General features: G+C 53.8%; 1 protein-coding gene across 1 annotated transcript in view; it reads right to left on the reverse strand.

The window, feature by feature from the left end:
• Positions 1 to 14,028, reverse strand: part of LOC148645766 (CD81 protein-like) — a 34,425-nt gene continuing 20,397 nt past the window's right edge. The window contains exons 3-8 of the mRNA XM_088611565.1: positions 6,067 to 6,164; positions 5,818 to 5,892; positions 5,204 to 5,320; positions 3,649 to 3,747; positions 3,194 to 3,277; positions 1 to 3,082 (exon numbers count right to left, since the gene is read on the reverse strand). Of these exons, the coding sequence (XP_088467691.1) occupies positions 3,020 to 3,082; positions 3,194 to 3,277; positions 3,649 to 3,747; positions 5,204 to 5,320; positions 5,818 to 5,892; positions 6,067 to 6,164 (536 nt within the window). The 3' untranslated portion in view covers positions 1 to 3,019. The remainder of the gene's footprint in view (positions 3,083 to 3,193; positions 3,278 to 3,648; positions 3,748 to 5,203; positions 5,321 to 5,817; positions 5,893 to 6,066; positions 6,165 to 14,028) is intronic.

Here is a 14,028-nt window from a genome sequence, read left to right on the forward strand (position 1 = left end):
GTAATTCATATGTATATTTTTAAAGATCATTTTTATAACCAGCACATAGGATTTCAACTCCATGCTCCTGTACCAGGAAAAAAATACAAAAATCAGATTTTACATAGTTTTTAGTACAATTCTATATAGCTGTACATGTTGAAAGACTGATATATATATATGAATATAGGCACAAGCTCTACGTGTTAACAGGAGAGGATTACAGCGGACAGAAATGTCACTTAGTAGCCAAGCATACAAATTTCTGTATTTCGGAGGTCGGGGAGAATTTTGTTTTAGGATAGTGCTTGTACTTTGGTATTATGATGGGCTACATGTCTAAATAGCACCATCTAGTGGATAGGAGTCCAAATGCAGGTATTTTTTTCCTCGGTGGTGAAGAAGCCAGCAGGACAGACGAGTTTTTCCCCATTATAGAATTTCACACGTGGATCTGCTGCACAACTTAATGCATTTCTCATGTGGTGTATCCCCTTCAACAGGCCTGAACAAGAAGAAAAATGCCCTTCACAACCGAGTGATCTCGAACTTGGCACCTGTATAGCAGTGGCAGTAACCATAACCCGTTTTTTTTTACAAAAAGAGGGAAAAAAAAACTTTCGTTTTTGCCTCTTTACCTATAATGGACAAGGGGGGGTGGTATTTAATTACGCAAACTCCCCCCCAAAAAATAAGGCCGCTTTTTCTTGGTTTGTCTCTTACTCCTGTCTGGTCAGAAGCAGACCGAAACACCAATCTCATGGAGAACCTTAGAGCAACATGCTAGCGAAGGAGTGCAGGCTGATCGATCGATACAGCTCGCTTGCCATCTTGTAGCCAATGGACTGGAGGATCTTATCCAGTCCGGATACCGGGAGGGTCAACCCCATGTGGGAAATCTTGCTCCATACCCCCACAACCCTTTGTGTACAGGCACGCTTTTTTTTTTTTTGGTTAAAGACACATCCATGGAACTGGGGAACCACCGTAGGAGCCCGTGGCACAACCTGCACAGAAAGTGGCTTTTGGCGAACTGTCGGACTTCTAGCATCGATGTGGAGCAAGTCTTTAGAAATCGACAAGAACAGAGCTGACATGACTCTAGCCTGAACATTAATGACAGCAATAATAACATTACCTTCATTCAGCATTAAACTAACTCACCCTGCAAAGCAGGGGTGACCAAATAAATGGGTATCAAAAATACAGGATTTGTGCACCACAGCCAGCTCGGGGGTGGCTTAGCAACCCGGTCAATTCAGTCCCACAGCTGGATGAGACAGACCGCAGCAGGAGACAGCCCAGTCCGAGTCACGATACCTGCGTCTCTCGCCTTTCAGGGCTCCGATCTGCTCCAGCACAGCCCCCCCCGCCGAGGCCAGAATCGGCTGTGTCCCCAGAGCCTCCCAGAGACTTCACGCATCTAACCCTGCCCCCCACACACGCAGACTACTGCTGTTCGTAGCGCTGAGATGGCTTCCTACAAAAAGAGCTGTCGAAAACTACATAAAAGGAGCTATTTACTAATTGACACGGGAGAGGTTATAAATGAGGAGAGATCGTTCTGCTCATCTACATCGCTTTGGGGGTTAGCAGCTAATTGATCCCAGGATCCAGCTGTGTCTTGAGAGAAGCCAGGTATCGGCCTCACCAACATGGCTGGGTAGCTTGTTCCAGACTCCCACAACTCTTTGGGTAAAGATCCACCTCCTGTTCCAGGTTTTTGAGAAAGTTCCGGAATGTGCGGCATGACAGGGGTGGGCACAGCTGATTAAAGCCGGTGTGCTTATTATTTTCTTGGTCTATCGTTATTAGAATGTTATTTTCTCCTCACTCCTCAGCCCGCTGATGGGAATGTCCAGGGTCAGGGTGTCTCCTGTGACAGGGGAGAGAGCTTCAACCCCAGCGCCGTGAGGAACAGGGCGGCGTCACGACAAACTTACTCAAACCGCAAGAGTCAGCCAGGTCACTGCTAAGCCGAGAGCGAGTCAGAAGCTCGACAAGAGCAAACGTCTGAAAAAGAAAAAGTCTAAAAAAAGTCCTGGGCATACACACAGTCTCATCCCTGACTGCGACTCAGCAGAGTCCTGAACTCACCCAGTCTCATCCCTGACTGCGACTCAGCAGTCCTGGGCACACGGTCTCATCCCTGACTGCGACTCAGCAGTCTTGAACACAATCTCCTCCCTGACTGCGACTCGGCAGAGTCCTGAACACACAATCTCCTCCCTGACTGCGACTCGGCAGAGTCCTGAACACACAATCTCCTCCCTGACTGCGACTCAGCAGAGTCCTGAACACACAATCTCCTCCCTGACTGCGACTCGGCAGAGTCCTGAACACACAATCTCCTCCCTGACTGCGACTCGGCAGAGTCCTGAACACACAATCTCCTCCCTGACTGCGACTCGGCAGAGTCCTGAACACACAATCTCCTCCCTGACTGCGACTCAGCAGAGTCCTTTCTTCAAGCGGTCCATCGGCTGCATGCGATCTGCAAGTGCACAGAGCTCTTTCCCCACATGAAATTCAAGGAAGCTGAACAACAGGTCGCCAAAACCCAGGGGCAAACCACAGTGCGCCCACACTGGTGAAATATAATGTACTGCGAATATATACAGTATAGATATCTACATAGAAAATAAAACATAAAAAACGGTTAAATGTCTGGTGTCCTGCCGAGAAGCAGGGCTTAAAATAATAAACACATACACACATTATGTATATACTGTATGTTACAGTTCAAATCCCAGATACGTTTTTAAAATTACGCTGATTTCACATGCTGTCTTAGGCCAGGGGAATGACCGAATTTCAGACCTTTGCTGTAACACATTATAATCGTGACTTTATAAAACTCCTCTGCAAACAAATCATCGAGTAAGACTGAAATAACTGGGCAAGCAACTACAGTAAGAAGTGATCCGAAAATAAAAAACAGAACAACATTAAAAAAAAAAAAACTCTCTTCATAGGTGAACACAGGCCATCTGGAGGAGGCAGGCATTTCTCCTGTCTCTCCCATCTCTCGCTGCGGGGCTCAGTACACAGAGTTGTTCCGGATGCCGCAGCAGAGCACCATGCTGAAAATCATCTCGAAGATCTGCGGGGACAAGGCGGTGGGGGCGGTGGGGTCAGAGGTCAGAGGTCGGCCGTCAGAGGTCAGAGGTCAGGGGGCGGGGCGGGGGGCAGACAGGCGGCTCGGAATACGCACCATGATCACGGCCACGATCAGAGCGGCGATCCCGATCAGGTACAGCTTGGTGGAGAACAGCTCCCTGATCCGGTCGTGGCAGTTCTGTGGGGCCACAGAGAGCTGAGTGAGGCCGGGCGACTTCGCTGCCCGCAACAGTGTGCATCCAGACCCGTACAACAGAGCACCCGACACAGCTGCTCTCAGTGACCTCTCAGGCCCACTGGCCAGGACTATAGACTATGGCCGGACTAAAACCCCAGAGTCTGAGAGCAAGTATGCTGAAAACCCAGCAACAGGAGTCGGAGAAGACAGAGACAGAGTCAGGTGGAGCCATTTGGAGAAAGCGGCAACTCACCACCATCATTCAAATCCGTGCTATATGGGGTGTTTAAGATTCTGGTGATATCAAGAAATATATATCTAAAATATAATAATATATATAAGAAAAATCAGAAAGACAAGAGCTCACTTACCACATTTGTGATGACGTCCTGTACAGATGTTTTGGGACAAATGTCGGTGAAAACCATGCCCACAAATGCGGTCGCTGCGCCTTTACCGCAGCACTGCAGCTGAGGGGAGAGAGGATTTTGTGGACAGAGTCAGGTGGAGACAGAGTCGGCGTCACTGTGGACAGAGTCAGGTGGAGACAGAGTCATGGAGGACAGAGACAGAATCAGGAGGAGACAGCGTCGGCGTCACTGTGGACAGAGTCAGGTGGAGACAGAGTCATGGAGGACAGAGACAGAATCAGGAGGAGACAGCGTCGGCGTCACTGTGGACAGAATCAGGAGGAGACAGAGTCAGCGTCACTGTGGACAGAGTCAGGTGGAGACAGAGTCGGCATCACTGTGGACAGAGTCAGGTGGAGACAGAGTCGGCGTCACTGTGGACAGAGTCAGGTGGAGACAGAGTCAGAGAGGACAGAGTGCGAGTCAGAGAGGACAGAGTGCGAGTCAGAGAGGACAGAATCATAGAGGACAGAGCCAAAGTCAGAGAGGACAGAGCCAGAGCCAGTGTTAGTGTCACTGTGGACAGAGTCAGAGTCAGAGAGGACAGAGTCAGACTGACTCTGACAGAGGACAGAGCCAGAGTCAGAGAGGACAAAGTCAGTGAGGACAGAGCCAGAGTCAGGGAGGACAGTGCCAGAGCCAGTGAGGACAGAGTCAGAATCAGAGAGGACAGAGCCAGTGAGGACAGAGTCAGAGCCAGTGAGGACAGAGTCAGAGTCAGAGAGGACAGAGTCAGAGTCAGTGTTAGTGTCACTGTGGACAGAGTCAGAGAGGACAAAGCCAGAGCCACTGAGGACAGTGCCAGAGTCAGTGAGGATAGAGTCAATGAGGACAGAGCCAGAGTCAGAGAGGACAGTGCCAGAGCCAGTGAGGACAGTGCCAGAGTCAGAGAGGACAGTGCCAGAGCCAGTGAGGACAGTGTCAGAGTCAGAGAGGACAGAGCCAGTGAGGACAGAGCCAGAGAGGACAGTGAGGACAGAGCCAGAGAGGACAGTGCCAGAGTCAGTGAGGACAGTGCCAGAGTCAAAGAGGACAGAGCCAGAGTCAGTGAGGACAGAGTCAGAGAGGACAGTGCCAGAGCCAGTGAGGACAGAGTCAGAGAGGACAGTGAGGACCGAGCCAGAGTCAGAGAGGACAGTGCCAGAGTCAGAGAGGACAGAGTCAGAGAGGACAGTGAGGACAGAGTCAGAGAGGACAAAGCCAGAGCCAGTGAGGACAGTGCCAGAGTTAGTGAGGACAGAGTCAATGAGGACAGAGCCAGAGTCAGAGAGGACAGAGTCAGAGAGGACAGTGAGGACAGTGCCAGAGCCAGTGAGGACAGAGTCAGAGAGGACAGTGAGGACAGTGCCAGAGCCAGTGAGGACAGAGTCAGAGTCAGAGAGGACAGTGAGGACAGTGCCAGAGCCAGTGAGGACAGAGTCAGAGTCAGAGAGGACAGTGAGGACAGTGCCAGAGCCAGTGAGGACAGTGCCAGAGCCAGTGAGGACAGAGTCAGAGAGGACAAAGGGAGGCTCACCGTTTCGTGAAACACCTTCAGCACCTCTTTCGCCCCTTTCTTCTCCTCCTGAACCAAGGTGTCGAGAGTGGCCCTGTCATAAGCTGTATCGTAGAACTTAATCATCTCCTTGGAAATCTGAGGGGGAAAAGAAACGGGCAGTTCGCTGTGTTTCTAATCCTCTCGACCGGGGACTCCAAGCAGCCATCGAAGACACCAGCACCTCCCGGGCAGAGGAGCAAAGCAGTCATCACCCCCAAAAGCACGTCATCCATTGCTCTTTCAAGTCTTTTACAGAACATTCTTTCACTCTGTCATAAGTTAAAAGAGGAGGAATCTCAATCTTTTTAGACTTCGCCGAAGTCGGATTGAGTTCAGTTTCAGCGGGAATCGGATTCGGCTGTTGCTACAATTCCACCAGAATCCGAAGGCCCACTCAGACGATGACGGAGGCTTTTACGACACTGAGACTTGGCAAGACGGGCAAGAAACACATTGAGCAACGCCACAGGTAGTTTTCCCCCAAATTCAGCCCGACGGGGATCAGCTGTCTCAGCGGGGAATGTTTTCCGGGCCCAAGCGGAAGGGCGATCCGAGAAGCCACAGGGCTACGTCAGCGGGATTTTCAGGATTACCTGGTCCTTGTTAATAAATCCCCAGATCCCAGCAGCCACCTCGCAGGCGAACAGGATGACCAGGCATGCGAAGAACTGAGAGGAGAGAGAGAAAACGGAGACAGTTTTACAGATTGGACGGCGTCGGGCTTCTCCTTTTCCACTGGCTGTAAGGATCTGGGTCACTTCTGCATGTACCACACCAGCATGATCCAGAGATGTGGGGTGCGAGGGGGGCATCGAGCTGCCACAAGAGCCAGATCCACTTACCGTACCCAGAAGGCACTGGGACTCCTGTATGGCACCGTAGCAGCCCAGGAACCCCACAAACATCATGACGGCCCCCACCGCGATGAGGATGTACACTCCTGCGAGGAAGAGGAAGGCGGTTAATATCACCGACCCCAGCCGGGAAGAAATCGACTGTAAATGCTTTTGCAAAAAAAAAAGTCAGTCAGGCGGCTTAGGTAAGAGCGCCCTCTTCTGGAGAGAAGCTGTGATGCACCCAGGTGAGACAATAATAATAATAGTAATATTAATAATTGCTTACACACATAGCGCTTTTCTGGACACCCCACTCAGAGCTCTTTACAGGTCATGGGGATCCCCTCCACCCCCACCAGTGTGCAGCCCCACCTGGATGATGCTCCAGTCCTCTCACACACACCAGCTCTCAGTGGGGAGGAGAGCAGAGTGATGAAGCCAGTTCAGAGAGGGGGGTTATTAGGAGGCCATGACTGGTAAAGGCCAGGGGGAAATTTGGCCAGGACACTGGGGTAACACCCCTACTCTTTTCGAGAAACACCCTGGGATTTTTAATGACCACAGAGAGTCAGGACCTCGGTTTTATGTCTCATCCGAAGGACAGTGCCCGTTTACAGTATAGTGTCCCCGTCACTATACTGGGGCATAAGGACCCACACAGACCGCAGGCTGAGCACCCCCTGCTGGCCCCACTAACACCTCTTAATAATAATAAAAGGCCAAGCTCTGAATTTTTCCAACTGAAACCTTAACAGACAGTAATAATAGGATGAATTTGGACTGTTGAAATGTTCTCAGTTCATAAAAGTTTTGGAGGTCGCCGATTGCATTTCCTAAGTCAAATCACAACTGTAGATCGCACACCTTTTCCAATGAAGGCTTCAGTTAAGCCATTAAGGGCAGTGAGGAAGACACTAGCAGCTGAGTGGGCCACCAGCAGCAGGAATGAGAGCCCTGCTCTGCGCCCCTCCGAGGCTCATGTTCCCAGCACTGGGGCTGCAGGTTCAAATCTCGGGGCTGCCGAGTCGTCGTCACTGTTCTGAAACCCGACCGGGACCCAGTTTTTTATATATGAGGATCGGGTTATCCCAGTATTGACCAGACACAGGTATGTCTTCACATGTCCGCACAAAGGCAGCTGGAGTTAGAGAACAAGCATATTCCTGCAAGGACACTAGGGGGCAGTGTGGCCCAAGTATTCCAGAAAGTGAGGATATTTCCTTAAGAGCTTCCTCGCCAGTCTTTTTTATTTTCAGCTTTACAGACTAAACTGATCGTACTGGGCCGTGGGGGCTGTTTACTTTCGCGGCTCCTGGTTCAAGCGGAGACAGACTGGGCCGTCTCTCTGCGGCTGAAACGCCGGCAGAGCCCAGGGTCCCCAAGCAGACGACTTGCAGCCATTTTAGGTGTCCGACGAGCTCCTGTGATGGCTGCAACGGGCCTTGTTTACATCTCGCTGTTTGTCTGAGTGGCCCTCTGGGGTTCCCATGGAAACCGGGAGCCTGGTAACGGTCTCTGGCAGGGGGGGGGTCAGGGAGAGGAAGCTTTCAAGGAGGAGAGAGGCAGAGACAGATGTTTTAAAAGCAACGCTGACCGGGCCGGCCCAGGCCTGTCGTCAAACTGGAGACCTCTGAACTGCCTGTCGGAGGCTGTTGAGCTGCAGCGGTTCGGGGCCCAGAGAACGACCACGATGGAGAACCGGCCTGTCCGTCCTGGAGTCAAATTTCCGGCACCATGAACCACTGGAGGTCCGGGAGAGGGCGTCTGCGTTTCAGAACTGGGGGGGGAATTTCTCCACAGGCGCATCAGAAGACAGTGAGCGGGGCAGCAGAGAGACACAGGAAATTCCTTAGTGCTTTCCTATCCACCCACCCAGCCCTCTCTCGTCTCCAGCCTGACCGGAACCCCTGCACTGCTGACCTCTGACCCCTCATCCTCAGGGGAGCCCCGCTGGCCAGGAAGCAACCTTTAACTGCATACTGTTTGGTTTTTTTTAATTCAAGCTCCGATATACACTCCGAGCCCCTCCTCCCGAGACGGGGGGCGTGTCGTGGGCGTCGCTATGGCGATGGGAAAACAGAGCCCCCCCCGAGGGGCTGAGCCCTCCGATGCTATTTCTAGCACCCCGGCCTGAGTCAGACCCGCGTGAGCTGGGCTCTCTCTCTCCTGCGGCCGGCCGCTGGGAGGAAGCCCGGGGGGGGGGGCGGATCTCTGTGCTGCATGCCCACACACACACACACACTCTCACACACACACGAGGAAAAAAAACTAGTCAAAAACCCCAGCAAACCTCCTTACAAGGGCCTTGCTGGCGAGCCTCTGACCACGCCTCAAACAGGGCCGCAGAACTCACAACCCAGGAAAGTGGGGTGCGTGGGGGGTACACCTGCCTGCTGCGGCTGGAAAGCTGGGCCCCCCACCCCCCGAGAGGCACACCCCGCTCCAAACAAGACGCTTGGTAGCAATACCGGCCATCGGCTGCCTCACCACTGCCCCCGGCGCCGGGACGTCCCCTCGGCATTCCCAACCCTTTCTGTGGCAGCTCGGGAAGTTATCCGGACAGCTGGAAGAGCCCGCGCCAGGGGCACTGGTGCCTTCGGTTGGCGCACCCCGGACACCCCCCTGCCAGACCCTGGGGTCGGGCGAGGGGAGCGGTCCCGGGTGCGAATTCCGCTTCCGGCCATCGCAGTCACTGCGTACCCCCGTCAGTACCCCCCAGAACTCCCCCGGGACCACCGGCCGCGTCTATTTACAAAGCCCCAAATCCGGACTGGGACCGGCTTTTCCCATCGCCCCCAACCCCTAACCCACGAGGCGCCCGTATCCCGGGAAAAAACAAGAGGAGGGAATCGGGGAATCTCACTTCCTAGCCCTGTCCCACTCGCTTCGATACCAGCCCTTATCCGTCTGTCACTCCCGAAATAGCTCCCTCTTGTACCTCCGCGATCTCGCGCTATTCCTCAAAAAACAACAACGCCCGAGCAGCAGAGAAATGGATCAGGAGCGGCCGTTAGAAAGGGCAGGCTGGGATACGTGTCCGGGACTGGCTTTCTGATCGGCTCCCCCCCTCTGCTGCACCCACGTGACTTCTCCAGGGCCGCTCTGTCCCACGGCGTCTCGCGGGTCAAGCAGACGAAACGCGCACAGTTTTTACACCCCACCACCACGGCAGACGCCCTCGGTCCTGGGCCCTGCCGCAGGACGGCCAGACGTGCCCCCCTTGCCCCCGTCTCTTTCTCAGGAGCAGAAACAGGAGTGCTTCTCTCGCCCTGGAGTCTCCACGGCAACGGCCCCACGTGCTCCACGGCCCAGGAGGATGTTGCCGAGATACCACAAGAGCGCCTAGCAACGGCACAGAACATCCCTTTCTGCCATTGGGGGGGCTGCTTGAACACGGAGTGTCGAGGATCCAAACCGATGAAGGGTAGAGGTGCCTCTGATGTCGTTTCAGCTCCAGATCTGTCCGTGTCTGCTCCTGCTAATGCAGTCAGGCCGCAGAGCACCAAGCTTCAGAGCAGCTGGCCCTGGCTCCCGGGCAACTCCGCAACGAGGAAAAACCCAAAACGGACTCCACATCCGCACTGCAGGAACTGCCTTAACATTTCAGGCTCTTGGCATGCCCCATCACAGTTGTCTATTTCCCATCATCAGGTAATCCCCCACACATCATCGCCTGTCTGCACAGCCAGCCTGCGCTCAGGCAGTTTTATCCCGCCGGATGCAGATGGACAGACGGATGGCTGAACACGCTGCTGTGTGCGTGTGAATCAAGTGGCGAACGGCGTTCAGTCTGCCCCTGGCTCCGGCTGCTTGTTCAGTGTCCAGGGCTCAGTCACCAGCTCTGCTCCTAGCTCCTGCACAGCTCATCAACAGCCCCAAAAACGGGCAGTGGAAATGCCGCAGGAAGCGAGAAGTGGAAACGGGTGTTTTGCTCGGGGGGAAATGACAGTGCGGAGAGCTTCGATGTGTAGGAGGTCACCTCTCTGGGGGGAGTGTACCCCAGAGGGTGCAGGGAGCAGAGCAGCTCTCCTGCCGAGGGGCTCTGAGGGAGACAAGCCAGGTGGCTGCTGGCCCAGCGAGGCCCAGCTATAGCTAACTGCGCACAGAGGGGGGTGGGGGGCATCCCAGCATCCACCTTGGGTGGCTCATGCCCTTCCAATCGGGGCGGGATGGCGTCTTGCACCAAGACGAGCAGGGCGAGAGGGCCTGCAGAGGAATCCAGCCACAGACACGAGGAAGAGAAGTCCAAAGAGCTTTCTGCTGCTCTGTGCAGGATGGACAAGAGCAGCCCACCTTATAAACCTCCCCCTAGGACTTCATTAGCTCATAGAAAGGCTGTGAAATTGATGCTTCCCTGAATTGAATCTTTAATAATTGCTTACACTTATATTGAGCTTTTCTGGCCCCTCCACTCAGAGCTCTTTACAGGTCATGGGGATCCCCTCCACCCCCAACAGTGTGCAGCCCCACCTGGATGATGCTCCAGTCCTCTCACACACACCAGCTCTCAGTGGGGAGGAGAACAGAGTGATGAAGCCAGTTCAGAGAGGGGGGTTATTAGGAGGCCATGACTGGTAAAGGCCAGGGGGAAATTTGGCCAGGACACTGGGGTAACACCCCTACTCTTCTCGAGAGACACCCTGGGATTGTTAATGACCACAAAGAGTCAGGACCTCGGTTTTACATCTCATCCGAAAGACGGCGCCTGTTTACAGTATAGTGTCCCCGTCACTATACTGGGGCATCAGGACCCAGACAGACCGCAGGGTGAGCGCCCTCTACTGGCCCCACTAACAACTCTTCCAGCAGCAACCTTAGCTTTCCCAGGAGTCTCCCATCCAGGTACTGGCCAGGCTCACACCTGCTGAGCTCCAGTGGGGCTGCCAGCTGGGAGCTGCAGGGCGATATGCCTGCTGGCATTTAAAAAGGAGGAAAGCTGAGCTCTCCTGACTCTCATAATCCAACCAAGTTTTAGGACATCTAAATGGTGCTTGAGAGACTCTTAAGGAAACCACCACTATATCAGTGCCGAAGAAAAACACTGTGGCCTGTTTTAATGAGACCGGCAGCACTCACATCTACTGAAATGAAATGTTTTGAATGGCTGGTCATGAGACGTATTAGCACTATGGTACCTGAGTGCTGAGACCCCTGCAATTTGAATACCAGCATCCACTGACATTATTTCCCTGGCTCTTTACACTGCCCTGGCTTCTTGGGATGATAAAGACCCAAATCTTAGGACTAATATTCATTAATTACAGCTCTGCCACTAACACTACAGTTCAACAACATCACTTTATTAGCCCAATACAATTTCTTGCATTAGGAATTTGTCTCCTCACATACCCCAGCTTGCTCTCCATGAGACACACAGACAGGGAGAGAAGCTGGGGGTCAGAGCGCAGGGTCAGCCATTAATATGGTGCATCTGGAGCAGCTGGGGTTCAGGGCCTTGCTCAGGGGCCCAACGGAGTAGGATTCCTCTGGCGGCTGCAGGATTTGAACCGGCAACCTTCCAGCCACAGGAGCAGATCCTGAGTCACAGGGCCACCCCTAGTTCCACCCAGACTAGTCAGCAAGCTCAATGATTTGAGCATCAGCACATGTCTCTGCAGCTGGATTCTGCACTTCCTGACTGGCAGACTCCGAGGGTTGATGGCTTTCTGCTACGTCAATATAGGCGTCCCTCAGGGCTGTGTGCTCGGCCCCCTGCCGTCTTGTTCACCCACGAGTGTGTGGCCAGACACAGCTCCAACTCCATCCACAAATATGCAGATGACACTACCACCACTGGCCGAATCACTGGGATTAAGGAGACAGCCTACAGGGATGAGGTCAGGAACTGGGTGGAGTGGAGCACTGACAATCATCTCTCCCTCACCGTCAGCAAAGTCCCGTTTTGTCACCTCTGAGACACGCCCATGTTCACGTCACTGGGGTGGCTGTGGAGACCAAGCACCTGCTTTACTAATGATTTCACGGGGTCCCAGCATGCAACTGCAGCTACACAAAGGGAGCTGTGTACCTTCACTGTACTTCCCCAGACAGCTGGAAACAATGTGGTCTATCTTCCAACTCTCTCGTCTTCTTACTATTGAGAGTGTGCTCGGTGTGGTGTGGTTCGGCACCAGCTCGCTGTCTGACCAGAAGGGGGTGATCAGGTCAGCCCTGGCCATCACTGGCGTACAGCTCCCCGTCTCAGGAGCAGAAAAGGCACACGCCTCCAGGTTCAGAGACAGCGTTTTCCCACAAGCTGTCAGGCTATTGAACTCTACCCCCACCACTGACTCACGCTGTGGTTTTGTGTCTTTTAACTTTGTTGTTTTTGCTGCGGTTGTTCTGCGTGTACGTTGTTGGCGTTTTCCTCAACGCCTTGGTAGCAGAGCTTTCAAGCAAATGAGCCTCTGACAAATAAGCTGAATTCTGAGCTCGCAAGAGTGCGAACAGCTTTTCTTCATCACACAGCTGCTCCACTCTGCCTCAAACAGCTGCTTTGTCTCGTCTTGTAAAGACAAAGAAAAAATCAGAATCAAAACTTTGCAAAGGCAGGGCGAAGCAGCTCAATCACATCCACTGGCGCATAAAAGGTGCTCTTGGTTTGGCCTTTTCGCTGCTGGGCCACCTCACGAGCCTGACAGGAGATTTCCCAGGATTCCTGGGGTGAAGACATGGCGAGATCAGGTAAGCCGAGAGCTCTCCGACAGCCCGCCCCTCTCCTGAGGGTCACAGGGCTGGCTGAGGACTGCAGGAAGAACCACTGCAGGCCCTGAACACACACACACACACACAGGAAGCAGGAACTAACCCCCCCCAGGGGAAACGTTTCAAGAATGGACTGCCAAGCACGAGGGCCAGCCAGGGGGACTGAGGGAGGGAGCGAGGCCCTCTCGCTGCAGTTTTTCCCAGAGGAACCCTCCTGCTGCTCCCCCTCTCGCCTTCCCGCGCAAGCGTTGGCGTCAGGCCCTGCAAACGACGCCCCCCGCCCGCCGGGCTCTGCTGCCCCTTAACGCGGCTGCGACGGGCTCTGAGCTCGAGCTGGCTCCAGTCCCCGCGCGGCGTGGTTCGCCTTCCTCGACGCATCCTTGAGGAACGTCCTGGCTGGCCCGGGGCCGAGGGGAAGCTTTCTTCCACAGGGGCCGTCAATATGGGCTCCCCATCGGGGCTGTGTGCTTAGCCCCCCTGCTGTTCGGCTTGTTTACCCACGACGGTGCTTCAGTTCCAGCTACATGGAAAAACTAAGGCTGCTGCTGGAAGAGGTGTTAGTGGGGCCAGCAGGGGGCGCTCACCCTGCGGTCTGTGTGGGTCCTAATGCCCCAGTATAGTGACGGGGACACTATACTGTAAACGGGCACTGTCCTTCGGATGAGATGTAAAACCGAGGTCCTGACTCTCTGTGGTCGTTAAAAATCCTAGGGCGTTTCTCAAAAAGAGTAGGGGTGTTACCCTGGTGTCTTGGCCAAATTTCCCATTGGCCCTTACCAGTCATGGCCTCCTAATAACCCCCATCTCTGAACTGGCTTCATCACTCTGCTCTCCTCCCCACTGAGAGCTGGTGTGTGGGGAGCATTCTGGTGCACTATGGCTGCCGTTGCATCATCCAGGTGGGGCTGCACACTGGTGGGGGTGGAGGGGATCCCCATTAGCTGTAAAGCGCTTTGAGTGGAGTGTCCAGAAAAAGCGCTATATAAGTATAAGCAATTATTATTATTATTATTACTACATGTATGCTGATGATACGGCCCTCACCACCGGCCGGAGGGGTGGATCTGTGGCTCAGGACCAGCGCCTGTGGCTCACAGTCTGCCAGTCAGGAAGTGCAGAATCCAGCTGCAGATTCAGGGGCAGATGCTCAAATCATTGAGCTTGCTGACTAGTCTGGGTGGAACTAGGGGTGGCCCTGTGACTCAGGATCTCTGCCTGTGGCTGGAAGGTTGCTGGTTCAAATCCCGCAGCTGGCAGAGGAAT

Source organism: Lepisosteus platostomus, chromosome 18 (assembly GCF_059453375.1).
Source record: "Lepisosteus platostomus isolate fLepPlt1 chromosome 18, fLepPlt1.hap1, whole genome shotgun sequence".
Lineage (NCBI taxonomy): Eukaryota > Metazoa > Chordata > Actinopteri > Semionotiformes > Lepisosteidae > Lepisosteus > Lepisosteus platostomus.